This window comes from Sorex fumeus, unplaced genomic scaffold (assembly GCF_029834395.1).
Source record: "Sorex fumeus unplaced genomic scaffold, SorFum_2.1 ptg000063l, whole genome shotgun sequence".
In the NCBI taxonomy this organism is placed as follows: Eukaryota; Metazoa; Chordata; class Mammalia; order Eulipotyphla; family Soricidae; genus Sorex; species Sorex fumeus.
In genome coordinates this window covers 78,305,729-78,333,426 of record NW_026606120.1, presented here as the reverse complement: position 1 = coordinate 78,333,426, position 27,698 = coordinate 78,305,729, and the positions used below count along the sequence as shown (strand labels likewise).

At 60.2% G+C, this 27,698-nt stretch overlaps 1 protein-coding gene across 3 annotated transcripts; it reads left to right on the top strand.

Annotated features, from left to right (window-relative positions):
* Positions 1-972: 972 nt before the first annotated feature.
* Positions 973-27,254, top strand: ARHGAP27 (Rho GTPase activating protein 27). 3 transcript variants are annotated; one of them, XM_056127096.1, is made up of 17 exons: positions 973-1,612; positions 16,149-16,394; positions 16,476-16,586; positions 17,783-17,965; positions 18,742-18,819; positions 19,090-19,173; positions 19,666-19,733; positions 20,294-20,384; positions 21,050-21,154; positions 24,589-24,687; positions 25,348-25,477; positions 25,575-25,697; positions 25,958-26,056; positions 26,222-26,299; positions 26,380-26,514; positions 26,800-26,905; positions 26,990-27,254. In XM_056127096.1, exons 1-17 carry the CDS (start codon positions 992-994, stop codon positions 27,165-27,167), a joined length of 2,535 nt encoding a protein of 844 aa, XP_055983071.1. In that variant the 5' UTR covers positions 973-991; the 3' UTR covers positions 27,168-27,254. The 3 variants fall into 3 exon arrangements, with proteins under 3 accessions (XP_055983071.1, XP_055983068.1, XP_055983069.1); XM_056127093.1 differs by having other exon boundaries at positions 16,149-16,586; XM_056127094.1 differs by having other exon boundaries at positions 16,149-16,586; positions 25,363-25,477; positions 26,990-27,253.
* The last annotated feature ends 444 nt before the right edge of the window (positions 27,255-27,698 follow it).

Below are 27,698 nucleotides of genomic sequence, written 5' to 3'. Positions count from 1 at the left end.
TCCAGTAGCACCTGGGCAGTGGCTGTCACAAAGCTCACTGTCTGGGCAGTGCAGGTCCAGGGCGGGGACAAACGGAGGCCAGACCCTCCCAGGGGAAGGTAGGGGCGGGCGGTGTAGCCGGTCTGGGCGGGCCTCAGGGGTTCACCATGGAGGCGAGGCTGCTGGGGAAGGAAAGAGAAACCGAGAGAACCGGTTCCGCGGCCTCTGCGTCCCTCCTGCCAAAGCCCTTGGCCTGAACCGGGCGGGAACACTCCCAGTGGAGAGAAGCCCGTATACCCACCCTGGTATGGCGCCCCAGACACCTGCAGAGGTGGCCTAGCGGACACTCATTCCCGGAGGACTGAAGGCTGGGGGTGGGAAGGAAAGGAAGGTCATTCCCACTTGACAGAACAAAAGTGAGGTGCACTCCAGTGACAGGTCAATACGGTGCCCACATTATGGGAGCACCGCCCCTTCTCTGAACCAAGGCTCCCCAGGCTGGAAATCAGAGCTGAGTGACTTGCAATCCCCCCACCCCAGAACTGAAGTCCGGGATGAAAGGGGCTTCCTAACTCCCCCTGCAAGCACCGCAGTTGCCAGGTCCAGGAGCTTTATCCAAGTGCCCCATTTTCTTTCTTTTTTTCTTTTTTTTTTGGTTTGTTTCTGGACCACATTGGGTGGCACTAGGGGACAGCGTGGGGGCCACGGGTGCTACTCCCAGCGAGATGCTGGAGGTGAGGGTGGGGGGACGCTCCTGGTGGAGCCCAGGGGAACAAGCAGCGCCCGGGATCAAACCCGGTGTCCCTGCGTGCAAAGCATGCGCCCCAGCCGCATAGCTCCCCACTTTAGAGCGCGAGGGGAGAGGGAGGTGAAGCCGGGACGCCCAGGATGCCAGGATGCGTGCAGCAGAGACCCCCCCCCCCCGCCCCAACCCACCTCTTCCTTCCACCCCCCCCCCGCGTGGGCTGATCTCGGCGCCCCTTCTGTTGTCCAGAGACACGTCGCGGCCGCGATGGCAGCCGACGTCGAGGGGGACGTGTACGTGCTGGTGGAGCACCCGTTCGAGTACACGGGCAAGGATGGGCGCCGGGTGGCCATCCAGCCCAACGAGCGCTACCGCCTGCTGCGCCGCAGCACCGAGCACTGGTGGCACGTGCGGCGCGAACCGGGCGGCCGCCCCTTCTACCTGCCCGCGCGGTATGTGCGCGAGCTGCCCGCGCTCGGCGACCCCGCGCCCACCCCGCTGCCCGCAGTGCCCCACCCGAGCCCCGCGGTCCCCGAGCCGCTCGCCTACGACTACCGCTTCGTGAGCGCGCCGGCCGAGCCCCGGGGCCGAGCGGGCTCCCTGTGCGTCCCGTCGCGGCTCCAGCGCGGCAGCCTGGCGCCCGGCCTGCCCGCCTGCCTGTACACGCGGCCCGCAGCGCCTGTGCGGCCCGCGCAGTCCCTGGACGACCTGGCGCGCGCGGGCGCCGCGCCCCCCGCCGGCCTGCTCGGGAGCACCGGCAGCTTCAAAGCCTGCAGCGTGGCGGGCTCCTGGGTGTGCCCGCGGCCGCTGGCGCGCAGCGACTCGGAAAACGTCTACGAGGCCATCCAGGATGTGTGCGAGCCGCCGCCGGACGAGCGCGCCAAGCAGGTACGTCCGCGCGCGCTCGGAGGTGGGGCGCGGGGAGACCCGCTCGGCTCCCCGCGGGGTCGCGGGGCGGGACTGGCGCTGGACAGGCGCCTTCACACACCCAGCCTCGCCCTCTCACCCTCCGCGCATCGCGGGCGCACGAGTAATCTGCGCGCTGCCGCAACGCCAGCGCCCCCCGGAGCCCAGTGCTGGCAATCTTCTATGGACCCGACGCCGGGTCGTCGACCGGGCTCGTTGCTCTCTCTCGGAGGAACTGTTCTGCTGCAGAAATGCAAACTGGCTTGAGCACGCGGCGCCGGCCGCAGCCCTGCGGCACCCTGGGACCCCTCGAACGCGTGCGCGCGCCGCCTTTGCTCGCGAATCCCAACTATCCGCCGCGCGTTGCTGCGAAATAGGAGCGCGGACGCGCCCCCGACGGCTGCTTCGCCTTTCTCACGGGCGCCGCGGGGCCCTCAGGAATGTGGAAGTCCGAGCCATTTCCCTTTTGTCTTGCTCCCAACCTTTCGGTTCCTTTTTTTCTTTCCTTTTCTCTCTTTCCTTTTTTATCTTAAATGGTTTTTTGTTTCAGAAAAAAAGTCCAGTTACAGCGAGGGTCCCCCTCCCCCCGCCCGCCTTTAGAACCTAGTGATGTTAATTTGTGAAACTGGGAATAGAGCGTGTTTTAAAAATACTTGCATCCTCGGAATACTGCAGGCACCCCTGGCATTGAGAAGTTCGGAGCTTTTCTTTCTTTTACCGAGAGTATTCGATATGCCAGACACAGTAACAACAAAGTCTCCAATGGAGACGTTACTGGGCCCGCTTGAGCAAATCGACGATCAACGGGAGGGCCTTTACCTTTTTACCTTTACTCTTTTCTTTTGGTTTTTGGGGCTTCACCCGGCTGTAATCGGGGGTTACTCCTGGCTCTGCACTCAGGAATCACTCCTGGCGGGCTGGGGGACCATATGGGATCCAACCCTGTAGTGGGCCGCGTGCAAGGCTGTGCTGTCTGTCGGACCCCAGTTCGGGCCTTTTCTGGCAGAACTCTGTGTGCTGGAACCTGGGTCTGGCATCAAAGAAGCCCGGCCGACGCCTGCAGTCAGCCCTGTGACCCCTGGTGATTACTCTCGGGGTCTGCCTGTCTCGGGTCTCCAGTTAGCCTTTAGGGGAGTGTTGTGCGGGACCTCTGAAGCCTGTGAGGTCTGCTGCCCTCCGCTCGTGCCCTTCCTAATCACGGTCAGTGACTTGCGAGTTCAGGGGTACGTCCACGCCGCCGGGTCCAGGTCTGCCCACGGAACTGAGGTTCCATAATCTCCACTCCGGTGTCAGCTGTTGCACCCCACGCCTCTGTCCAAGATCTCCCGTAAAACGCAGACTAAGCCTACGGACTAGGGAGTTGCGGCCGTGGACAGGTGAGGGTGGCGCGGGACTCCTCCGCGGCCCGCAAGGTGCCCGCGGGCCTTTTTTTTTCCACCTCTGGGTCTGCGAGGCACCCGGGTTTCTGCGGGGGGCAGCTCGCCCCCTGGTGGCCAGGATGAAGAACACACCCGGAACGGGTGGGGACCAGGACCCAGGTTTGGGGATCTGTGCCTGGCGCCCCTCTTTTCCTGGCCAGGCTCCTGGGATGCAGCGTCCTCTGCCAGAAGGTGCGGGGGGGGGGAACATCTTGGGTGGAGGGAAACTCGGGCAGTGGGTGACAGAAATGTGAGCTAAAGCCAGGGGATGTGTCGGTCCATGGAGCAGTGGACAAGCAAAAAAGGAGGTGGTGGCAGGGCAGGAAACAGTCTGGAAGAGAGAGGCCCCCGGCCCCCCCGCCCCGCCAGCCGCCTGCGTGGGAGGTGCTCGCGAGTAACTCCTAGCTCTGGGCCCTGGGGCCGCTCCAGGCACCCGAAAACCATGCGGTGCCGTGAATGGAACTAGAGCTCCTATGAGCAGAACTGGGTGATGCCGCCGTCCTCTGGCACTTGGTGGCTGGTGCTCTCCAGGCCCGGTGGAAGGGGGGATTGGGGGTGGGGGGTTGGTCCGCAGGGCCCTGAGGCACCTGACCTGCCTTGCCCGCGCCGGGTCCTGCAGTTGCTTCTGAGCATGCCCCTTTGCAGCCGCGACCCAGCGTACCTCCCAGCAGCAGGCGTGGGTGGGTGCTAACCGGGGGCCCAGGGGGCTTTTCGGGCCACCCAAAGGTCACGCAGCCAGGAGATGGCAGTGACCAGGTGGCGTCTCCAGGCTACCATGTTCCAGTTCCGGCGGCCAGCGGGGCTGGGCCTCTGGAGGGCGGGGCGTGACCCGGCTCTCACACCCCCTTCCTAGGACCGGGCCTCTCACACTCCTGGCAGGCGGATCCACCCCCCTGGCTGGGCTCTCAGGGGATTCCAGGGTGCGGTCACCAGTCACCGCCCACCCCAGGGCCTGGAAGGGAGGTGGGACAGACGGGATAACTCTGCACTGGCCCCGCCTCCGCGGGACTTTGGCCAGGGGAGGAGCCCCCTGGCAGTCTGGTATGTGGGCACCTGCGTGCCCGCCACTCATCTGGACAGGGCTGGACAGGACCCGGCAGGACATCCCCCCTGCAGCTGTGAGTGCCCCTTGGCCTGGAAGGCTGGGACTGGAGGGAAGGCCCAGGCCCTGTCCCCCTCATTCCCTTCACCTCACTTCCCCTTCCCCACCTGTGGTCACCTCTTACCTCCCACCCCTACTTCTTGGGACAAACTCCAAGGGCAGCCCAGCGACTGGCATGACCAGGAGAGAGGCAGAGCCCCAACCCCCACCAGGGCCCATGGAACCTTATGGAAAGGGAGCTGGTGGGAGCAGGAAACTAGTGCCCTGAGGCAGGCTGGGGGTGCCTCAACCCAGCACCGACCTTGCCCTCAGGACTCACCCAGCCCTGCCATCCCTCTGGCCTGATGTGGGAAGCAGCAGGTTGCTGGGTCCCTCCTTACGCCACCCCCTGGGAGCAGGGAGGCTCCCCTCCCTCCGTCTCTGGCTCCCTCCACCCAGGGCCTCCCCACTTCCGTCCAGAGCCTGGCTCTAGACCTGTTTTCTCTGCCTTCCTGGGTCTGCGCTGCTTGTCTTGTGGATCAGAGTGAAAGTTGGAGGGAGGAGGGTGGGGCGAGCTGTGGTGGTTCGCTCAGGGCAGGTCCTAGGGGTGAGAGGAGGGGCAGCCTGGGATCAGAACTGGGTGTGGGCTCCAGGTTGGAGAGTGGGGGCACCTGGGAGCTGGGAGTGAAAGCACCAGCACCGCTGGGGGCCCCAACTAGGGGCTCTGGGCTCAGGGTTCTTGCGAAAATTCCAGAGCCTTTCCAGATTGAGTAAGGGTCCTCACACCGGTGCCTCTGGCTATCCTCCTTCATCCCGTGGGTCTGCAGCTGAGATCCCAGAGGTCCGTGTTTGGGTCTCCGAGTCACCCCAGCACCCGGCTGACTTGGACCCCCCAGAGAGGAAGCCGAGGGAAGGTGAGGGCTTTGTGGGGGAGGGCCTGGCTCAGCTTTGCACAGCACCACACCAGCCCTGCTTTGCAAGCTGCTTCCGACCAACCCCATTTAGACAATGGGGAAGGGGTGGGTGCTGCAGCAGAGAGTTTGTCTTGCCAGCTGGAGGCTCTTGGGTCTGACCCTGGGAGGTTCCCATCCGAGGACTGAGTGTTTGGGTCCCTTCGGCAGTGCTGGTCCCGGAAGTCTATACCTTTCAGGCCCTGCCCACAGGAACCGCCAGGCCCTCTGCAGCCCTGTCGGCCAGGAGAGGCTGGCAAGCTGACCCATGGGTTTCTGGGTTTCTGCAGGTGGCTGTGGTGGGCATGTGGAGGAGCCCCCCAGGAGGAGAGGGAAGTCCAGGAGAAGGCAGGTTCCAGGTGAGCCTCTGGGGCATCCCGAGACTTTCTTTTCTCATCCACATCACTTTTTTAGGTTTCAGCTCATTATTGGGTTAATCTGGTGCCTGTTTCATATCTTACTTAGAAAAGCTTTTTTTTTCTTCCGCAAGTGGCAAAATATCCACTTTCCCATGTTATTTTGGTTTTCTTTGTGGTCAGGGAAATGGTTTTCCCGTTCTCAGCCCGCAGAGATCTGTGTGTGCTATTTACGGGGGTCCGTCCAGTTTCCTGATCCCGCGGCTCACGCTTCCTTTGTAACTTCTCCTCCTTCCGGCTCCTGCTCTGATTCTGCCAGTGGTTTACTAAATCTCCCACTCAGAGTTTCCCTTTTAAGCTCTGCTGGTCGGGCGAGGGCCTCTGTGTTCTCTGTCGAGGGCAGCGTGGGGTGGGGTGAAGGGGTCAGATCAGGGCTGCCCTCTCAGAAGGTGGTGAAATGAGTGTCATTACATGGCCTCCTAATACTGGCTCTTTCTCCCCCCCAGTCCTTTGCTTTTATGTAGTTACTCACTTGGTTGCATTTTTGCTGGACATGGACTCAGGGGCATGCTCTGCCACAGGCCCACATGCTGGCCTTGGTTTTGTGCTTTTTTTCTTTTGAGGGGAGGGGTCCCCTGTGGGGGGGGGGCGGGGAGCACCGGGCCCCATGTGGTGCTGGACTCTCAGCCGGGGCTCCTGTGTGCAAGGCAGGTGTTTCAGCCCTTTGAGCCCATCCCCGGCCCCCCTGTTCAGTGCTTCTCAAGCCTTTCTAGGACGACAGCGCCTCTTTCTCTTTCCTTGCCTCTCTCTCTCTCTCTCTCTCTTTCTCTCTCTCTCTCTCTCTCTCATTTCCAGCCATTGTGACTTCTGGAAAAGTATAGATGAAATTGGGTCCGGAGTGGCAATAGTACAGCGGGAGGGCAATTGCCTTGTACGTGACTGAACCAGTTCAATCCCTGGCATCCCATAGGATCCCCTAAGCACCACCAGGAGTGATTCCTGTATGCAGAGCCAGGACTAATCCCTGAGCACCACCGGGTGTGACCTCAAACTAAAAGCAAACAGAAAGCATATACAACATCATGTTTTGAAACTTGAGTGGGTTCCATTTGTGTCTCCCACACACTGTGCTCTCTGCCCGCTCTGTGACTCAGCTCACCTGGAACTGAGGGGTTTGCTGTGGAGGTCCCATCCTCTCCAGGGACCACTGTTGATGCCCTTCACCTCTTCTCCTGGAGTCCACCTGTCGCCCCGCTACACCCCTTTCCACCAGTGACTTCTCCCCTCCCCGGTGATCCTGAGCACACGCACCTGCCCACCAGGCCGTGCCCCTTCCAGCTGCCCGCTCTGGAGCCCAGGGGGCCTGTCCAGTGCGTGGGGCCTCTAGGGCTGGGCCGTGATGGTGTCTTTGCCTTTCCTCACCTGCCAGCTCGGACTGGCCCTGTGGGAAGCTCGTCAGGAGCGCCCGCCTCTCTGGCACACTGAACCCTGAAGCAGCCCCTTCGGCTTCTTCTCTTTTTAGCTTTATTTAAATCTTCCAAGGAGTGCTTTGGATGTTCTTAGTCAAGGCGTGATTCTATCCTTCAGCCTCTTGCTTGCTGGGTAATCAATCTAGTCCCCTGACTTGTAGACTTTACACAAACATGTATAATACATATATATGCTATCAACTGGGATTTTACACCAAGGTCCAGGCAACATACAAGGTCTGTTTGGTTTTTTCTCGTTTATTTATTTATTTATTTATTTATTGTTTACTGTGTTTTTGGTCTTTGGGCCACATCTGGCAGTGCTAAGGGTTTACTTCTGGCTCGATGCTCAGGGATCACTCCCAGCTGTACTCAGGGAACCAGATATGGTGTTGGGGATTGAACCCAGGTCGACTGCATGCTAGGCAAGCACCCTACCTGCTGTACTCTCTGACCACTCTTGTTTCTTTTACTGTAGCTTACGTTGGTGTTTCTACCACACTCAGCGGTGCTCAGGGCTTACTCCTGGCTCTGTGTTCAAGGATCTCTTCTTGTGATGCTCAGGGGACCATATGGGGACCATACCTGGGTTAGCCACATGAAGGCAAGCGCCTTCCTGCTATGCTATCTCTCCGGTCCCATCTTGTTTATTTTTATCTGTGTGTGTGTGTGTGTGTGTGTGTGTGTGTGTTTGTGGCTCCAGGGACCGAAACTAGGGCCTCATGGGCAGGGCATGTCACTACGGCACATCCTGTTTACACTTTTTTTTTTTTTTGGCTTTGGCCACCATGATGCCGCAGGGGCCATGTACACAGGCCTGGCTCGTTCACTTTCTGCTGTGTTGGTCACTGGGTGCAGACTCAGCATGTGGTACTCACCCAGGCTTGTGCTCCGTCTGTTGGGGAGTTGGTCAAGGGACACCCCTGATACCTTTTATTTAACCTGTAGGGCTCACCAAGGGTTACAGTCCTTTGTGTGGTGCTCACACATACCTGACAGCCGTGTGGGCAGAAATCGCTTAGGGGAGTTCACGTAATTGCCAGAATGGCGCTGGGCACTTGTGGAATACCGGGGATTCAAACTCATCACCAATAGGGAGACTTTCTAAATCCCTGCGCTATTGCTCTGGGCCCCTTGCTTTTTCTTAGAAAAATTTCCAAACATACATACTGTCACTGTCACTGTCCTCCCGTTGTTCATCGATTTGCTCCAGCGGGCCCAGTAATGTCTCCATTGGAGACTTTGTTGTTACTGTGTCTGGCATATCGAATACACCACGGGTAGCTTGCCAGGCTCTGCCGTGCGGGTGAGATACTCTCGGTAGCTTGCCGGGCTCTCCGAGAGGGGCGGAGGAATCGAACTCAGGTCGGCCATGTTGGCTGCGTGCAAGGCAAACGCCCTACCGCTATGCTATTGCTCCAGCCCCGAACATACATACACACACAAATATTAAGACGAATATAATTTTTCCTTTTACTTCAATGTGATAATCATCATTTGCCATCATTGTTTGTTCTTTTCCTTTAAGAGTAATGATCAGTTTGGACTTCAGCTTTCACTCCTAGAAATTTCAGCATTTCTTTAAAATGCTGTTCTGAGTAATAGTACAGCGGGTAGGGCGTTTGCCTTGCACATGGCCGACCTCGGTTCAATCCCCGGCATCCCATATGGTCCCCTAAGCACCAACAGGAGTAATTCCTGAGTGTAGAGCCAGGAGTAACCTCTGAGCATCATTGGGTATAACCCAAAAAGAAAAAATATATATATTTAAAATGCTGTTCTTTTCCATAGTCACAAAGCCAGAATTACTTCTAACAAAATTAACACTCATTCCTTTTTTCTTTTTTGGATATTGAAATCCAAATTTCAAAAATTTGAAGTAACTGCGAAGCTCAGGGGTTACTCCTGACAATGCCTGGGGGACCATATGGGATGCCGAGGACTGAACCCCGGTCAGCTGCATGCAAGGCAGGCGCCCTATTTGGAGTGTACTATTGCTCCAGCACCTTCTTTTTCTTCTTTTTGGGTCATACCCAGCGATTCACAGGGGTTAGTCCTGGCTCTGCACTTAGGAATTACTCCTGCCGGTGCTCAGGGGACCATATGGGATGCCAGGGATCGAACCTGGGTCAGCCATGTGCAAGGCAAATGCCCTACCTGCTGTACTATCACTCCAGCCCCACCTTATTCCTTTTTTAAAGTTGAATCTGGAGGGGCCACACCCAGGTGTGCCTGGGCCTACTCCCTGTCGGGGGGCTGGCGGGACTGGTGCCTGTATGAGCAGCACCTATAGCCTCTGCCACTTGAGCCCTGGCCTGGGTCCTAAGGCCGATTCCTTAATCCATCTAAGAGACAGACCAGAGTCCGGCTCTCCACCTTGTCCTTGTCTCATCCTGGAGCAAGCCTCTCCCAGCCAGTTGAACCAGGAGTGAGCACTGCTTTGTCTCTGGCATCCCTCTTGGCAGCTCTTCCTGTTCCTTCTGCCCCCTGGAAGGGTGTGGTTTCGAGCCCAGCCCCATGGTCCTGTGGACTGTCCCTTGTGGTTCTGCCTGCTGGCTTTTGTGCACTGGCGGGCTGCCTCCCTCTTCCCTTCGTGCTACCTGCTTTCTGCAGGCTTCATGCAGGACAGACGATCTTGGGCAGCAGGAATCAAGGTTCAGGGCCGAGGAGAAGCTGAAAGGGCCAGAGCACCAGCTTCACATGCGGGTACCCCAAGTTCCATCCCCAGCAGTGCCAGGAATGACCCCTGAGCACCAGGCCGGGTGTAGCCTCTGAGCATGCTGCATGTGCCCCCCACATCCTAACAAAAGAGGATGAGCCCAGATTTCTGCTTGAGCAACAGGAGTGATGGGGGATGCGGAGGCTTGGAGTGGGATCCGCCTTTGGGGTGGTACCAGGGATGCCCCAGGGGCAGCCATGTTGGTGGCCCAGAGAATGGTTGTGGGGTGGCCACTGACGGAGCCTGTGGAGCTTACCCAGGTCAGTAGTGAGAAGCAAAGATGAGAAATGCAGGCGGACAGGTGGAGGGTGTGGGCTGCGGCCCTAAGAGGCCCAGGAGAGTCAGAGAAAGGGTCCCCCAGGGTGGAAGTTTAGGGATGAGCTGCATGGAAGGACCAAAGCCTGGAGAAGAAGCATCAAGCTTCACATGGGGTGAATTTGTCATCAAAGAATTGGGGAGAGGGGCTGGAGCGGTAGCACAGAGGGTAGGGAGTTTGCCTTGCACAAGGCCAAACCGGGTTCGATTCCCAGCATTCCATACCGTCCCCTGAGCACTCCCCTGAGTGCAGAGCCAGGAATAACCCCTGTGCATCACCAAGTGTGACCCAAAAAGCCAAAACAAAAAGAATTGGGGAGACCCTTGAAGAGTGCACGGGGCATCTGGTGAGCGGATGCCAGACAGGGGGTCACACCTGTGCCTTCAAGAAGTCGGCTCTGCCACAGGTGTGGTGGCAGAGGATGTGGGGGAGGAATGTGGCTCAGTGGCAAGGAAGTTGTGCCAAAGATCTGGAGCGCATGCCTGGCAGGTGGTGGCCTGAGTGCCATCGTGGGCACTGCACAGGTCCCCAGGAGGCATTGAAAAAGGGCTAGAGATAGTGTGGTGGGCAGGGCACTCGCCTTGCATGCAGACAATGGCTCAATCCCCAGCACCACGCCTGGTCCCCCAAGCCCACCAGCAGTGATCTCTGAGTGCAGGGTCAGGAGTAAGCCCTGAGCCTAGCCGGACACGACCCCGAAACAAAAGCAAGACTCTGAAGAGGAAGAGGTATAAGGAAGCACCTTTTCTGTGAGCAGACCTTGAATGGGTTGACATGCCAGAGAGGTGGCCACCTTTGGAGGCAGGGAGACCGGGCCTCTGCTAAGCTAGTGGAAGTCTGTGAGGTCCCCCCAGGCCCAGGCTCAGGAGGCTGGTTTGGACAGGAAGACCCCATACCCCACACTGGAGGAAGAGGGTGTGGAGAGGAATGATGGGAGGGCTGCTACTGCATTTGAGGGCCCACTCCCCACACCGGGCAGTTGCCTCACTTCAGGCTTGGCAGGTTCCCTGGCAGGCCATGTCCAGTGACCCCTGGACAGCCTCCAGGCTGCCAGGCTGACTCAGCATACAGGGGCAGGCAAGTGAGTGTGAGTGTGTGTGTGTGTGTGTGTGTGTGTGTGTGTGTGTGTGTGTGTGTGGCTAAGCCACTCTCACCACACAGGTGGCCAGGAGTTGGTCCATCCCGAAGTGCTGGGTTGAAACCCAGAGCCAGAAAAGCAGAAGTGCAGCCCTGCCCTCTTCCCCACAGCCACGTGGGAACCAGTGTCTGCGGGCAGGCATGCGGGCGGGCACTGTCTCAGAGACCAGCCCCCTGGGCTGGGCCTGCCCCAGCTCCCCATTCAGGAGATGCCCAGGGGGAAGCAGAGTCTGCCCAGAATCCAGTCTGACCCTTGGCCCACGCTTCCCTCTTTTAATCAAAGGAAGTTTCTGCCCCAGACCCAAGGCCCCCACGCCACCCCCATATACACACATACACACTCCCACACACACACCCTCCCACACACATACACACTCTCACACATATGCACACTCACACACACACAGACACACACACACACACACACACACTCATACCCTGGCACTCTTTTCACTGGTGACCAGCCCCAGCCCAACCCTGTTACTCAGACTCAGACTGGTCTCCCCAGAAATCTGAGGTTTGAAGACCTGTCCCCCAGCCCTCCCAACCCCCTCATGGCTGGTGCATGCCCAGGGTGAGTGGCAGGTACTGGGCAGGGCCAGACTCTGTCCTGGCAGAGTGGCAGGGAGGGACCCGCCCCCCCCCCAGGGAAAGTTCCCGGTTCTATGTATCTCAGCCTGAAGGAGAGTGTCACAGTGTATCCTCACCCTCATCCCCAAGCTGGGCGCCTAGAACAGGGACAGGACAGAACCCAGCAGCATCTGAGTTCCCGCTCCCCGCCCCAGTGCGGCTCTTCACAGCCTAACCCTGCCCAGTGGGTCCGGAAGAGAAGGGCTGAGGTTAAGGGGGATGCAGGGCCTCCTCCTGCCCCTGGTACCACAGTGGGTCCCCACCAGGCCAGAGCCCATTGGGGCCACTGTGGTCATGGCCTCCTCCAAGGCAGGGGGAATTCTCCAGAGCCTGTCCCCGGAGCCTAAGGCTGAGTAGAGAGACCCACTCCAGCAGAAGAGGAGCGGGGGTGGAAGGTCAGTGGCCACCTCTGCTGTGGTCTCTGCACCCACAACTCCGCCTTCTACCTCTCTCCCCTCTCCTTACCTCCTCTCTCATGTGTGTACGAGTGTGTGTGTACATGCATATGTGTGTACATGCACGTGTATGTTGCACACACATGGGTTGTGTGTGTGTGTGTGTGTGTGTGTGTGTGTGGCACAAGTTCTTGCCCTCAGGGTGGAGGCAGTGTGGTGTGTGGCAAGCATGCAGACTCTGTCCAGTCTTTTCAGGGAATTCATCTCCCTGGGGGTCCTGGAGCCCAGGATGGGGGTTGGGGGACTCTGGAGCCTTTGAGGACTGAGCAGGCACAGGATCCAGACCTCTGGAAATGCCCATCATTCCAGAGCTCACAGTGGGCTGGGGAGAAGCCTGGGGGACAAAAGCAGAGCCAGGGCGGGGGGCAGGAGCACTGGCCGAAGCCAGGGGAGCTGACCTGGACGCTGGCAGCCACTGCAGGGGAGCGTTGGGGCTGGTGGTGCTTCCTGGCACTGGGGCCGGAGGAAGCACTTCTGAGGGGTCAGGGGAGTCTTCGCCGTCTCCACTGGCTAAGGCTTCCTGCCCAGTCTGTCTTCATAGACGCCTGGGAAGAGGGTCCCGGGAGGTTCTGGGGGTCTTGTTTTGAGTCCCTCTCTTCCGGCATACACACCTGCTAACTGCAGCGGGCAAAGGCCAACCCAGGTGGTCAGGCACACGGGTGATATGGTGCCCAGCGAAGTTCCAGTGTGTTCCCTTCCTCTCTGGACCCTTCCCCCAAGGTTCCTCTTTCCCAGCCCATCCCCGGGGCCTCGGGCAAGCTGAGGACCACTCAAGGCCTGTTGATGCCAGTTCCCAGGCCCCCGTGCCCAGCAGCCCCCACACCCCCTCACCCATCTGCCCCGCCCCCAGCCCCCGCGGGCTCCTCGGACCCTGCTCTGTAGTTGATACAGGCCTGGACATGGACCTGCAGGTGATCCGAGTGCCTCACATGTGGAAGCAGCGCCCCCTCGGGTTCCTCCACCCTGCCCGACCCCCACCTTTCGCGTCTTTCTCACAGACGGCACTTCCGCAGCCGGCAGGAAATGGGCTGAGACTCAGCCTCCCGCCATCTCAGGCAACTTCTTGTTTCCCTGTTGCCCTCTGCCAGCCGGGTGCCTGCCCCCAGCGCCCTCCCCCAGACCCGCCTAGGGACCCCGACGGTGGACATGATTGCCAGGCTGACCAGGAGGCAGAGCCGGGCTCTGCGGGGAGAGGTAGGGGTCCCTGGCGTCTGGGTCCAGGCTCGGCTGCAACGGGGCTGGCAGGGGGGCGTGATGGGGCTGGCAGGGGGCCCCCATGGAGTCAGAGTCACCGGTGGCCTTTACACCTCTACTCTCTGGCTAGGCTGGGTTCGGAGCAGAGAGTGTCCTGGATGCTGGGGACACCTCCCTCCTTCCCACTTCCCTTCTCCCAGGCCCTGCCCATGGAAGTCCGCGGCTCAGGGATGAGGAGAGACCACATTTGCAGGGGGCAGAGCTGCAGGCCTCCTGCTCACGGGCATAGGGGGGCACTGGACGCTGGAGGAGACCTTGGGAGGGACTGAGCAGCTAGGTCTAGGGGGGAGGGTTGGGGCCCCCCGTAGCTCCTGAGGTGAGGAGACCACTTCCTCTTTTCCTGTGTGGGGTCCCCTGGTGGCCAGCACAGCTGTGGTCTGGGTGTCCTGGTCAGGCCCCCACTGGGCTGTATCTTGGGTCTTGTCTGGGCTCCCAGAGTTGGGGTGAGCCAGGCAGGCGCTACCTCCATCTATCTCCCTGGAAGGCCACGGAGAGAAAAACCCCTCATCTTAGCTCCGGGTGGGAGAGCACCGAGAGCCCCAGAGTTCAAAGGGTCACAGACCCCTGACCTGGAGGCCCTTTCTCACCCCCTGAAGCTGACTGTGTGTTTCGGGGGGTGGGCAGCCCGAACTGTGGGGTTCTGTGCTCCGGAGCCCCAGGGGGATACTGACCCGCCCTCCTCATGCAGGGCCTGGCACCCTGACACCCAGCTCCTTCCTGCCCGCTCCCCTGCACCCACCTCCCAGCAGGGAGCCCCTGGGCAGACACCCCCTCCCCCAAAGAGCTGCCTTCCTCAGCCCTGGGACAGACCCCCAGTCCCTGCACTGTGAGTGCAGCCAGGAGGTGCTTCCTGTCCCCTTCTCTGGAGGTCACCCCAGTTACACCAGGCTCGCCCCAGTGGCTAGCACTGGTATGTGCCTCATGTCTGCAGTGGTTTAGGCTCATCTGCCCAGGGGAGTGGGGCTGGGGGTAGTCCCAGGGTCACTTGAACATTTCATACTCTCAAAAAGAGCACACACCACGGGGTCTCACTAGTGACAGGCGGTGAGTGCGTGACCCATGCGGCCGGCAGCTGGGCACGGAGAGGAGTGAGGTTTGGGGACACAGGGAGCCCATGGGCTGGTGTGTTTGGGGACGTCCATGTCTCTCATGTCTGGGATCCAGGTTAGTACAGGAGGGCGGTTAGTGGTGGAGAGGAAGGAGAAGTGGGGGCTCTGCTTGGCCTCACAGGAGTTTTTGGGGGTGAGGGGCGGGAGGGCTGCTGGACCCCATTCTCCCAGCACACGGGGGGGGGGTGGGGGGGCTAGCCTTGGGACAACACAGCACTTCCTCCTCCATGCCTCATCTCCCCGCCCCCACCCCACACTCGTACCTGGGCAACGGGAGGGACCGGCCCCTGCCTGTGGCACAGGGCTGGCACAGGGCTGGCGCTCACTCTCTTTGGGACAAGGACTATTTCCTAGTCACCTGCTTGGGGCCCTCCCCTGAGCTGTGGTGAGCAGGACCTCCCCGGAGTTTACAGTCGAGTGAAGCTGCTCTGGCCACAAAGGGACCTTTGTGACTGCAAGCAAGGTTTAGTGTGCAAAAAAAAGACAAGACTCAGAAACAAAGAGGAAAACCTAAATGAAACCAAATGCAACCTTAGGGTGCAGCAGGGAGAGGTAAAATAGCCTCCACTATTGTGTGGGGAGGGGGCGGGGGAGGATTTCTGCAAACCCCAAGCGGGAACCCTGCCCTTGACCTGCTGGAAGCCAGCATTTACGTCCCTTTGTAGCACACACAGGTATTCTGGGAACACAGGATTAAACTCTGCCCTGGCCTTCCCGCGACCTGGGGTCCCAGGGCATAGTTCTCAGTCCCCACCCCCACTTGCTTCCCCTGAATTGAGAGCACTGGGCTGGGTGTGGTGTGTACCTGGGAGAAATCTCTGGAAAACTCTGGAACTTGACACCTGAGCTGAGTCCTAGAGGAGTAGGAGTCAGCCTGGTGAGCCAGAGGTGGGGCAGGGCCTGGGCCGCCTGCCTGGGTGAGAGGCGAGAGGCGCAGCTGAGAGGGTGGGGCCTCCAGCCAGGCCCTTTGCTACCTGAAGTAGCAAAGCTGGGGAGTGGCAGAAGGAAGGTGGAAGCCAGGTGTGCCTGCGCTAGCTAAGCGCTTAGACTTCGCCCTTGGGGTAGCCAGAGCTGCCAGGCGCTCTCACGCGCCCCACCCACCCACAGTTCTTTCCTTGCAGCGGGGAGGGGCTCTGGTCCTGTACCCCTCCTTACTCCCAGCCTGTCAGATCTTTCCTCTCGGACTCTGGAACTGAATCAGAGGTCCATGAGCCACACGGGCTGCATGACCTGTGTTCCATCCGGAGTGGCCCGGCCCCAGAGTTCTCGGGCTCCAAGTGTGGGCTGTCCCTGCGGACCCGGTTGTGCATCTGAAGGGTCAATCCCACTGCTTCTCTGTTCCTGCCCCACCTTTGATTCACCACTGGGAGTGCACGGATGGGAGAACTCGGTTATCACCATTTCATTATCACTAATAAATAATTCATGCCACTACCCCCATGCTTCTGGGGCACTCTGTACTTTACAAAGAGCTTTCCAGAACCCCTCCTCGGTCTCTCTTTCTATATACAATTTCCAGTGCGTGCGGAGGGCGCTGAGGGCCGAGGCCAGTGCCGGGTAGCAGGTTGGACCCTGGCTCAGGGCTGTCCTGAACGTCATGTCCACTCGCTCCCTCCTCCCGCAGGTGGATAACGCGGAGCCCGTGTACGCCAACATCCAGCGGCAGCCTCCAGCCACGTCGCCCGTCCCGGCCCCGGAGCCCGCCCCAGAGCCAGACCCAGCCCCGCCGCCAGGCCCAGTGTGGGAGACGCACACGGACGCGGACACTGGGCGCCCCTACTACTACAACCCACACACGGGCGTAACCACCTGGGAGTCGCCCTTCGAGGCTGCGGAGGGCGCCGCCAGCCCTGCCACCTCCCCTGCCTCGGTGGGCAGTCACGAGAGCCTCAATACCGAGTGGGGTCAGTACTGGGATGAGGAGAGTCAACGGGTGTTCTTCTACAATCAGCTAACGGGCGAGACGGCCTGGGAGGACGAACCCGAGCACGAAGCTACGGACCAGCCAGAAGAACTGGAGATGCAACCGGGCCTGAGCCCGGGCAGCCCCAGGGACCAGAGGGTGAGGGCGGGGCCCGGAGGGTGGGCGGGGCTACAAGGGCCCTCAATGGGAGGGCAAGGGCGGGACTGGTGTGGGGGCGGGGCTACACAGAACGCCCCCAATGGGAGAGCAAGGACGGAGCCACAGACAACGCTCCCGCCCAGAGACTGTGAGGGCGGGGGCCGGCGAGTGGGCGGGGCTACAGGGTCCCCCAATGAGAGGGCAAGGGCGGAGTCACAGAACTCCGCCTCCTCCCACAAGATATTAGGACGGAGCCGCCGAGTGGGCGGGGCTACGAGGCCTGCCCCAACCAATAGGTGGGACCCCCATGGGTGGGTGGGGCTACAAGGACTCCTGAACCAGAGGTGAAAGTGGAACGCAACAGGTGGGCGGGACTACGTAGTCTCCGCCCCCAACCCAAGGGTGGTGCCCAGTAGGTAGGAAGGACCGACAGGTGAGTCTCCTGAGCTTAGTTGGAGCTTAGTTCAGACTTGCCCCCACCCATCCCCACCAGCCTACCCTAACCCGAGGGTGAGTGCTTGGCTGACAGAGTGGAATTGAAAGCAGGGCCCCCACCAACCAGAGGTGAGAGCTAACTGACAGGTGGGTGGGGCTTAACGCAGACCCCACCCACCAAAGGAGTGACTGGCAGGTGGGCGGGGCTTAACAGAAACACCATCCTCCTCCCCAACCAGAGGGTGAGAGCTGGCTGGCTGACAGGTGGACTGGGCCCCTGGCCTTGCTTCTGACTGCCCACAGCTCCCTAGTAACCAGAGGGTGAGGGGCAGAGGCTGGTCCAATGCTGAGCAGGGGCTATCTCTGAGCACCTCTGACCCAGCCTCTTGGCTCCCACAATTCTAAGAAATGAGGTTGAGGGACCTGTATTTTTAGAAATGGACATGACTTCCCTGTCCCTGCCTCCTGTTCATCACAGGTCCTTAGAAATGAGTGTGAAGGGGCGTAGCCTAAACAATGGGGTGGGGTCAGAAGTGTGTGTATGTGTGTGTGTGTGTGTTTGGACCACACCCAGTGTATTCAGCGCTTACTCCTGGCTCTGTGCTCAGGGATCACTCCTGGCAGGTCTTCGGGGACCATATGTGGTGTGGTGGATGGAACCAGGTCAGATATTCACAAGGCAAATGCCCTCCCCTCTGTGCTATCACTCTGCTCCCTCTGTAATTGTTCAGAGCCTCTGACTCCTCCTCTGCTCTCTGCAGCCCCCCACCCCTGAGACTGACTACCCGGAGATGCTGGTCAGTTACCCTGAGGAGGACTATTCGCCAGTGGGCTCCTTCAGTGAGCCCAGCCCCAACTCTCCCTCGGCTGCCCCCCCTGGCTGGTCTTGCCACACAGACACCAATGGAGAGATGGTCTACACCAACGACTTCAGCCTAGAGCAGGTAGGCAGTGCCAGTGGCAGGGTGCCATGGGACTACTCTCCAACCCTTCTCCCCCGTAGCACTGTAGCACTGTCCTCCCGTTGTTCATCAATTTGCTCAAGCGGGCCCAATAACATCTCCATTGTGAGACTTCTTGTTACTGTGTTTGGCATATCGAATATGTCACAGGGAGCTTGCCAGGCTCTGTCGTGCAGGCAAGATACTCTCGGTAGCTTGCTGGGCTCTCTGAGAGGGCCAGAGGAATCGAACCTGGGTAGGCCGTGTGCAAGGCAAACACCCTACCCGCTGGGCTATCTCTCCAGCCCAGCAATGCTCAGGTTATTCCTGCTTCTGGCACGGGAATGGCTCCTGGCAGTGCCTGAGGCCCATCTGAGTGCGCTGCCCGGGGCGGGTGCTCGCCCACCACACTCGCCAGGGCAGCGGCTCCCCGAGCTGACCTTCCGCCGGCTGAGCAAGCCACTCTTGGCAGGGCTGGGGTCCCTATGTGGTGCTGGGGATCAAACCCGGGTCAGCCACATGCCAGGCAAGAGCCCTCCCCTCTCTGCTCGCACTCTGGATCTTGTCTCTGTCTCTGAGCCCCAGTGGGAGGAGCCTGAGACACAGGCAGGATGAGTTAGGGTCAGCCGTAGGTTCCTCAAATTCTCTCAACTGGGTACCCCGGGGGGAGCTCCGAGCCAGCTTCTCCAATCCCCTTGGAGTTAAGTTGGGGTCTGGTTGGAGGGGCCTTGTCCTTCCCCTCTGAGCTGGCTGGGACCCTGATCATCTGCCTCCTACAGTGGGTGAGATTAGAGGACCACGGAAAGCCTTACTTCTATAGCCGAAGTGATTCCTCTGTCCGCTGGGAGCTGCCTCAGGTAAGAACCAGGGATGGGGGGACTGGAGCAATAGCACAGCAGGTAGGGCGTTTGCCTTGCACGCGGCCAACCTGGGTTTGATTCCCAGCATCCCATATAGTCCCCCAAGCACCGCCAGGAGTAATTCCTGAGTCCTGAGTGCATGAGCCAGGAGTAACCTCTGTACATCGCTGGGTGTGACCCAAAAAGAACCAGGAATGGGAGAGAGTGGGGCTGGAGGAGCATTTTATATGACAGGGGTTGTCCTGTATGATGGGGCTTTCTCCTCAGGTCCCTATCCCTGCCCCTCGATACACCCTCAAATCCAGCCTGGACAGTGAGAGCCCTGCCGAGCCCACGCCTCCCAAGGAGAAGGTGAGGCAGGGGGAAGTGGGCCTGGCAGAGCCCCACAGAAGGAGTCGGGGGCGGGGGGGGGATGGTTCCTGGAGATCCTCGAGGCTGGGACTGGGTGGGCCACCGAGGCTGAATGTTCTGAGTTTCTGTTTTGGGATCACACTCGGAGGCTACCCCCAGCTCTCGGTGCCTGGAGTGGCTTCCCGCTATGCTCAGGGAACCTGACTATGGTGCCCAGGACCAAGCCTGGGCCTCCCGCACGTGTTGAGCCAGTGAACTGTCTGTTCAGCCTGAAGGTTGTTGGTGTCTGGGTCATCCTGGCTGGGGAGAGGGTGGGGGTGGGAAACCTGCCTTCTCCAGCCACAGCAACACAGCGAGAAGGGGCACCTTGTGCCCTACCTCCGGGAGCACCTTGTGCCCTACCTCCAGGAGCTACTGGCTGACGGAGGGTCGAGCGTCTGCCCTCCGCGAAGCAGGCCTTCACTGCCCCCACTTTTCCCTTCTCGCTCTCAGATCAAGACCCTGGACAAGGCAGGTGTTCTCCATCGCACCAAGACAGTGGACAAGGGCAAGCGGCTCCGGTGAGGGCCTGTCCCAGGACCAGGGCAGAGGGGACGGGGCCTGTGTGGGCCTTCCTGTCCTTCATTTGGCATGTCCCCTTTGGTTTGGTTTTTGTTTTTTTTGTTTGGGGCCACACCCAGCGGTGCTCAGGGCTCACTCCTGGCTCTGTGCTCAGGGATCACTCCTGGTGGGGTTCAGGGGATTGAACTCAGGTTAGCTGCATGCAAGGCAAACAAGCGTCCTACCCGCTGTCCTATCCCTGCAGCCCTGAGTATGTCCTCTGAGCTGGCCAGCTCTCCCAGGGGCCCTGTGAGACATGAGACACCAGAGTGCCTTGTCAGTGTTACCTGGGCTCTACATACTGGAACCGAGTTGCTCCTCCATGGCTGGGGGTGTCCTGGGGGATGCTCCCAGCTGCATGCCAGTGGGGGTGGGGGGGAGAGCCCTGGAGGCTATGCACACACTCAGCCCCTTGAGCTTTGTCCTGCTCTCAGCTGCTGCTTGCTGTGGGCTGTCCGGGTGCCTTGGCCCAGGGCAGCGTGCCAGCATGCCAGCGTGTACCATGCTTCCTGCCCACTAGGAAGAAGCACTGGAGCGCCTCCTGGACCGTCCTGGAGGGCGGCGTCCTGACTTTCTTCAAAGACTCCAAGAGCTCCACAGCAGGTGGCCTGGTGAGGCCTGGGAGCCTGGGGCAGCTGGGGTGAGGGGATGGGGGCGGGATTCTGTGCGCCTTTCTGCACCTGACTCCTGTGGGGCTTCACCTGGACAGCAGGTCACTGGGGTAGGGAGGTGGGGATGACAGCATGATGATGACCATCACCTCCAGCCCCTAGTTGACGCTCCAGCCTGAATGGAGGAGGTCTTTGACCTTTTCTCTTGCCTCTCCTGGGGCCCAGGCAGCAGAAGACCCAGCCCACAGTCAGCCTCTCTGCAGGGTGGTTAGAGGAACCTGGTTTGCTGTGGGGTGCCTCCAAGGACCCAAGTCAGCCTCTGTACGCGGAACTTTGGGTTCAATCCCCGCCCCAAGGGGAACCCCAAGCGCCACCAGGGGCAGCCCTGGTGGCCTCCAGCACCACTGTAGGTGTGGGTGGAGTGGGCAGGAAGTACTAAACAAAATTTAAAAAAAGAAATACCTGGATCTCTGGATTCTTGAAGCTCCTGCTTCTGGCCTCCCATCGTGGGAGTGGTTAGAGGGGGCTGGGCCTGCGTGGGCCTTCCTGACCTCCTTTGTGGAGCATGTCCCCTTTGTTTGCTTGCTTGTTTGTTTGCCCCCGTCATCCCTGGCAGTGGGATAGGCCTGCCTAAGCTGAGGACCTCTGCTTTCCCCCTCCCCCAGAGGCAGCCCTCCAAGATCTCCACCCCCGAGTACACAGTGGAGCTGAAGGGGGCCTCCCTCTCCTGGGCCCCCAAAGACAAGTCCAGCAAGAAGAACGTGTTGGAGGTGAGTGTGTGTGTGTGTGTGTGTGTGTGTGTGTGTGTGTGTGTGTGATGGGGGAATGGAGAAGCAACAGTCCAGGGCAGGCCTAGAGTAAGGGGGGGATGAAATGCAGGGCCAGAGCCGAGGCCACCCTGCCCTGGGGACCATACCCAGCATCACCATCCATACCTCTCAGTGCAGGAGGTCACCAGGATAAAGGTGAGGAATGGGGATCTCTGGGGGGACAAAATCTCCAGTCCTCAAGGGACAGCCACATAGCCAACTGCCCTGGGGAGAATCTTCTAGGCCTTTTGGCACCATGGGGCGGGGCCTCACTCAGGGGCTCCCCAGGGAGTGGGCTGGGCAGGGAGAAGCCAGGAGGAGCTGGTTTCACTCCGCCCAGAACCGCACCCTCCACTGCCCACCTGTCTCTCCAACCTCCCCCCCACCTCAGTTCTCAAAAGCTGAGAGGGGCTGGGGCTGAGGTGCTCACCTCCCAAGCACCACATGGTGCCCCAAACATCTCTGGAGACCCGAGCACCCAGGGTCTGAGCAGCTCTTACCCTCCCACCTTCAGGGAGCGCCTGGGAGGGGTCCCTGGGCCTCCTGAGCACTACTTGGGGGAGACACCCCCAAAAGAAAAAAAAAACAGGGTGAGTGGCTAAAATCCACTAGAGAAATAAAGCCAGGCAGAACAAGTCAGAGAAGGGGGCAAGGTGGAGGGAAAGGGGGCGCAGATGATGGCCAGGGTTCAGGTTGTTGTTGCAGGGGGGAAAATCAGCTCCAAGGGCCAGGGAGATGGTTGAAGCTATAAAACACGTGCCTTGTCTATGTGAAGTCTTGAGATTGATCCCTGGTACCTCAAAGCCCCAAGCACCCCTAGGTATAGCGCTGGTGGTCCCTGAACACCCCACTGCAGCTCAAGCTCTGAAGCATCAGGCCTACATTGCCGGGAGGATCACTGCCAGGAGTGAGTGTGCATGCAAACACACACAAACACATACACACAGACACTCATGCACATGCACACACAGAGAGGCACTCACACTCACGTACACACAGAGGCACATAGAGGCCTCATACACTCATAGGGACACACAGAGGTGCTCACAATACACACAGAAGCACTCACACGCCAAAGCCTCACACACTCACATACACACACAGAGACACACACAGAGGCCTCATACACATATACACACAGAGACACACACAGAGGCACTCAGACTTACACACAGAAGCACTCTCACACACTCACCGGCACTCACGCACACACAGGCACTCACACACTCAGGTACACACAGGCACACACTCACAGTAACACACACATGCACTCACACACAGGCATTCATACACATCTGTATATACACACACATGACCCACACTACACATAGGGACTCACACACACACATTCTTGCACACTCACATTTTTGTTCACATACTCACACACATGCAGGCACCACGGGCTGAGGGCTCCCGTAGAGCTTTAGAGATCCGATCCTGACAGCCAGGTTGGGGGCAGGGCAGTGGGTTACACATCTCTCCGCGGAGTGAATCAGAACAAAAGCCACCTTCCCAGGTTTGGAGGGGGATCAAAGCTGGAGAAGTTTCTGTGTTCACTTCCGTGAACAGGGCGCTGAGAGGCAGGAGGTCAGTGCCCCAGAAGAACTCTGAGCACTGGTTTCACAAGGGACCCTGTGGGCTGCGCCAGGGGACACATGAGGGTGCCCCAGCTGACAGCTGCTCAGCCAGCATAGCTGTCCCACAGGGAGCTCAGTGCTTGGGTTTCGGGGGGCTCAGCCAGCATAGCTGTTCTTCAGAGAGCTTCAGTGCCTGTGTTTTCGGGATCCTCCCAGTTTCATTTGCCTCCCTAATGGATGAGGGGGACAGGACACCAGTTTTAGCTCCTGACTCTGATCAGTAGGTCTGGAGCCTCTTGAAAAGAATTCTGGAACTTTCTCTGGGGTTGGCAGGGGATAGTGCATTTACCCCCATGCAGGGGCAATCATCGGTGCCAGGCAGGTTCCTGCCCTGACCCGGAAGGACATCCTTTCCATGGGGTTCTAACAGCACCACTTTCCCACGGTACATCTGATGCCATGCGCCCCCCACCCCCGCCCCCGCCCCCTCTAGCAGGAACATTTTCTGAAATTACCGTTTGGTGGCGGAATAGCCATGGCCTTGCCTTCTGTGAGAAACTGACAAGGAGGAACTGATTCAATTTTGAATTTGAGGGTGGTGTGGGGGACAAGGACCTGTTCTCCTTGGGGGTAGAATTCTTGCTCGAGCAGAGTGAGGTAGTGTTTGCACTCCGAATTGTCAAAAAGAGAGAGAAAATTTCCCCTTGGATAAATCTTTTTTCTTTTCGTTTCTTTTGGAGCCATAGCTGACAGTGCTAAGTTCTTACTCCGACTCTGAGCTCAGGGATCACTCCTGGCAGGGCTCAGGGAACCCTATGGGGTGCTGAGGATTGAAGCCAATCGCTTAACCTGCTGGACTAGCCCTCTGGCCCCTTTGTTTGTTTTTGTCTCTCTTGGCAGTGCCAGGACTAGAACTCGGGGCCTCAGACACACACGCAAGGCAAACTTGGACCCCAGCACTTTCCCATTTGCTTCTGGTAGCCTTTAGGCTCTTCCTCTCCGCCCGCCTCTCCCTTGGTTGCAGTTGCCGGTTGTGATGCTCGCGGGGGGGGGGGGGGGGGGGGGGGGGGAGCGGGGGCATGGGGATAGAACTCAAGGCCGTGTGCCTGCCAAGCAACTGCTTCGGCCCCCGAGTCCTCCCTCAGACTCCTGCCCTAGGCTTCCCGAGGATGCCTTTCCTGGCTTGGGAGGGCACAGTGCTCCCAGGCCCTCAGTGTGTGAGGGGGCACTTGTTTTCTCTGGGTTCGGCCAGACTCTGCTTCCTTTGCTGCCCTGACGAGCTCTTTCATGGAGGGTTTTGCTGGCCAGTGCTCCAGGGAACAGGCCTGACCCTGTGGCTCAGGGAAGGGGGAGTGGGGAAAGCACGGCCAGGGCACGGGTCCCAGGGCTTGGCTCACTGGCATCCTTGCAGCCCATCCCACAGGCTTGCTCACTGTGTGTCCACAAGGAAGCTTCTGGAAACCTGCCGAGCCTGTTGGTCCTTAGTACAGATCACAGGGAGTCTTTTCTTCTCCACCGCCCCCCCCCCCTTTATTTTTGCCACCCCTGGCGATGCTCAGGGCTTAGTCCTGGATCTGCACTCAGGAATTGCTCTGGCAGGGCTCAGGGGTGCTAAGGGTCAAACCCAGGTTGGTCTTGTAGCAAAGCACCTGCCTTTCCACTGTGCTATCGCTCTGGCCTCCACAGGAAGACTTTAAAGAGGCAGAGTATTTGGTGGGGCAGGGTGGGGGGCACCCTCAGTTCTGCAGTGTAGTGGGGGGGATGGGAGTGATTCCCCACCACCACCCGTGGGTGATGCTGCTCCTTGTGTCTCTCTAGCTGCGGAGTCGAGACGGCTCAGAGTACCTGATCCAGCATGACTCAGAGGCCATCATCAGCACCTGGCACAAGGCTATCACCCAGGGCATCCAGGAGCTGGTAGGTGAAGGGGGTTGGGGGTTGCGGGTCTCAATGGCTAGCAGTTGTGCAAGGCAGGGGTCCTTGTCGGTGGCACCTCCCCTAGCCTCCGGAGTGCCACAGTGACCCTTCTCTGAAAACGCGGCCTCCAGGGTCAGCCCCCTCTGGTGCTACTGGGGCTTCTCTAGAGGACTGTCCTGTTTCAGGGGAGCAAGCAAAAGCTAGATAGCCCGGAAACAGCCTCAAGCCTGAAGGACAGGGTGAAACTAGAAAATAGTATTTTAAAGCTACTGCTCAATAGAAATGAACAGCCCCACCCCCCCCAACACCCTTCACTCCACCCCCCCACCACCCCCTGTGACAGCTGTTCCCCTGAAAATAGGGGCTTTTTGACCCTACTTTCCTGAGACCCCACAGTGGCTGCCAGTAACTGGCCACATTAATAAAGGTAGGACTCTAGATCCAAGGAGGAGATGCTGGCGCACCTGTGTATACCAGGTATTTCCTGTGTATTTCCTTCTGGGCCCAGAAGGAAAACTCTCTGAGGTTCCCCAGGACAGGTGAAAGACATGAACCAAGGAAGAGAAAGCTCCCGGTTGGGAGGGTGTCCGGGAGGGCACTTGGGGTCGCATACCCCATCTGTAAAGCCTGCTACGGGGCCACAGGCTCTGCCTCTCTGAGGCCCCGTTTCTGCAGTCCGCAGACCTCCCGCTGGAGGAAGACAGGGAGAGCAGCCCAGCGGTGGACTTCGGGTCCAGCGAGCACCTGGGGAGCTGGCGGGAGCGAGAGGAGCAGCAGCAGACCGGCGCAGGTGTGGGCGGGGCGCGGGGGCGTCTGGGAACCGGGGTGGGTGCAGCCCTGCCCTTCCCATACCGCCCAATAACTTCGCGTGTATTTCCCTGGGGCAGCCGGCCTGACCCTGGGCCCGGGGGGTCTGGAGAGCGACCTGAACCGGGTGCGGCTCAAGCTGCGCAAATTCCTGCAGAGGCGGCCCACGCTGCAGGCGCTCCGGGAGAAGGGCTACATCAAAGGTAGGAGAGGGAGAGGGACTGGGTGGGGGGCGCGGGGCGTGGGGCGTGGAGAGGGACTGGGCGGGCGCAGGACTCCGGGTGCGGGGCGCGGAGAGGGGCCGTGTGGGCGCGGGGTGTGGGGTGCGGAGAGGGGCCGGGCGGGCGCGGGTACGGGAAGGGTCAGGGAGGGCGCGGGGCGCGGGTACGGTGCCCGGGGGCTCGGCTGCGGGGCGCGGGGCGCCGGACGTGGTGCGGCCGCCGCTGACCCTCCTCTCCCCCAGACCAGGTGTTCGGCTGCTCTCTGGCCGAGCTGTGTGAGCGCGAGAAGAGCCCCGTGCCGCGCTTCGTGCAGCAGTGCATCCGCACCGTGGAGGCCCGGGGTGGGCATTCGGGTGCCCCGTGGAAGGCCCCACCAGGACCCCAGGGAGAGGCGAGGGGGACAGAGCCCCACCTGGCAGGGCGGGGAAGCAGGACCCCTGGGAGGGCCCAGGAATGGGGGAGGCCCCTCCGCAGGCGTCAGCAGGGGTCGTGCCTCCCTCCCCCAGGTTTGGACATGGACGGCCTGTACCGCATCAGCGGGAACCTGGCTACCATCCAGAAGTTGCGCTATAAGGTGGACCACGGTGAGGTCCCCCACCTCCCCTGCCCTCATGCCTCCCAGCGGCAGGAAGGGGTGCTGACCCCCGCCTCCCCACTGCCGTAGATGAGCGTCTGGACCTGGACGACGGGCGCTGGGAGGACGTCCACGTTATCACCGGGGCCCTGAAGCTCTTCTTCCGGGAGCTGCCCGAGCCGCTCTTCCCCTTCTCCCACTTTCGCCAGTTCATCGCGGCCATCAGTGAGCGGGCAGGGGCGGCCGCGTGGGCAGAGACGGGTGGGGCGGGGCAGGGCAGCAGAAGCCCAGGGCTGCGGGGGTGGTCAGTGGAAGGGCGGAGCGGGCAGGGTTGAGGCGAAGGAACAGAGGTGAGCTGCGGAGGGGTGAGGTGGTCAGCCGAGGGGGTGGAGCGGGCAGGGGCAAGGCTGGGCGGCCTAGGGAGGGGTGGAGCTGCCCCCACACACACACCACCCGGTGTCAGCCCGTGGACCATCCCGGGCTGATGGACCTTCTCGCTCTTTTCCGCAGAGCTCCAGGACCAGGCTCAGCGCAGCCGCTGTGTGCGGGACCTGGTGCGCTCTCTGCCCGCCCCCAACCACGACACACTGCGGCTGCTCTTCCAGCACCTGTGCAGGTGAGAGTGGGGGGGGGGGAAGAGGAGGGCGCGCGATCAGGACCCCCCAGATCGGGCTCTGATCCCGCCCCGCACCCCCCGCAGGGTGATCGAACACGGCGAGAAGAACCGCATGTCGGTGCAGAGCGTGGCCATCGTGTTCGGGCCCACGCTGCTGAGGCCCGAGACGGAGGAGAGCAGCATGCCCATGACCATGGTGTTCCAGAACCAGGTGGTGGAGCTCATCCTGCAGCAGTGCTCCGACATCTTCCGGCCACACTGACCCCGGCGCATCTGCGCCTGCACCTGCTCCCCTGCGGCGGCGGCGGCGGGCGCTGCGGCGCCGGGCACGGGGCGCGCGGGTTTGAACTCAGGCCCGCGCCGGCGCCCGGCCGTGAGCCTTCCGCGGCCCTCGGGGTTCTGGGGATACCCCTCCTCATCCCTGCAGGGGCAGTTTGCAAAATGTGAGATTTGATTTTCCCTCCCTTGCTGGGAGATCCACGGAGGAATGGTCTTTACGGCAGCGCCACCTGCTGGGCGCGTGCGAGAACACGCGCGTGCGGTGAGAGGCGTTTGCCTGGAGTTCGGGAAGAGCTGTGGGGTGCCGGGCTCCACCTGATGGACACCCACGTGGATACTGTGCGTGATCACGTTGCCACAGACAACTTCCCTGCCTCCGAGACAGGGCTGAGCCCTGTCCCAGGGATAAACCTCACCCCCCACTCGCTGGATATGGGGGTCCCACCCTCTGCGGGCCTGAACCCCGACTTGTGCTGTGCAGGGGCTCTTCCGAGTTCCTCACCTTGCTCCCTCT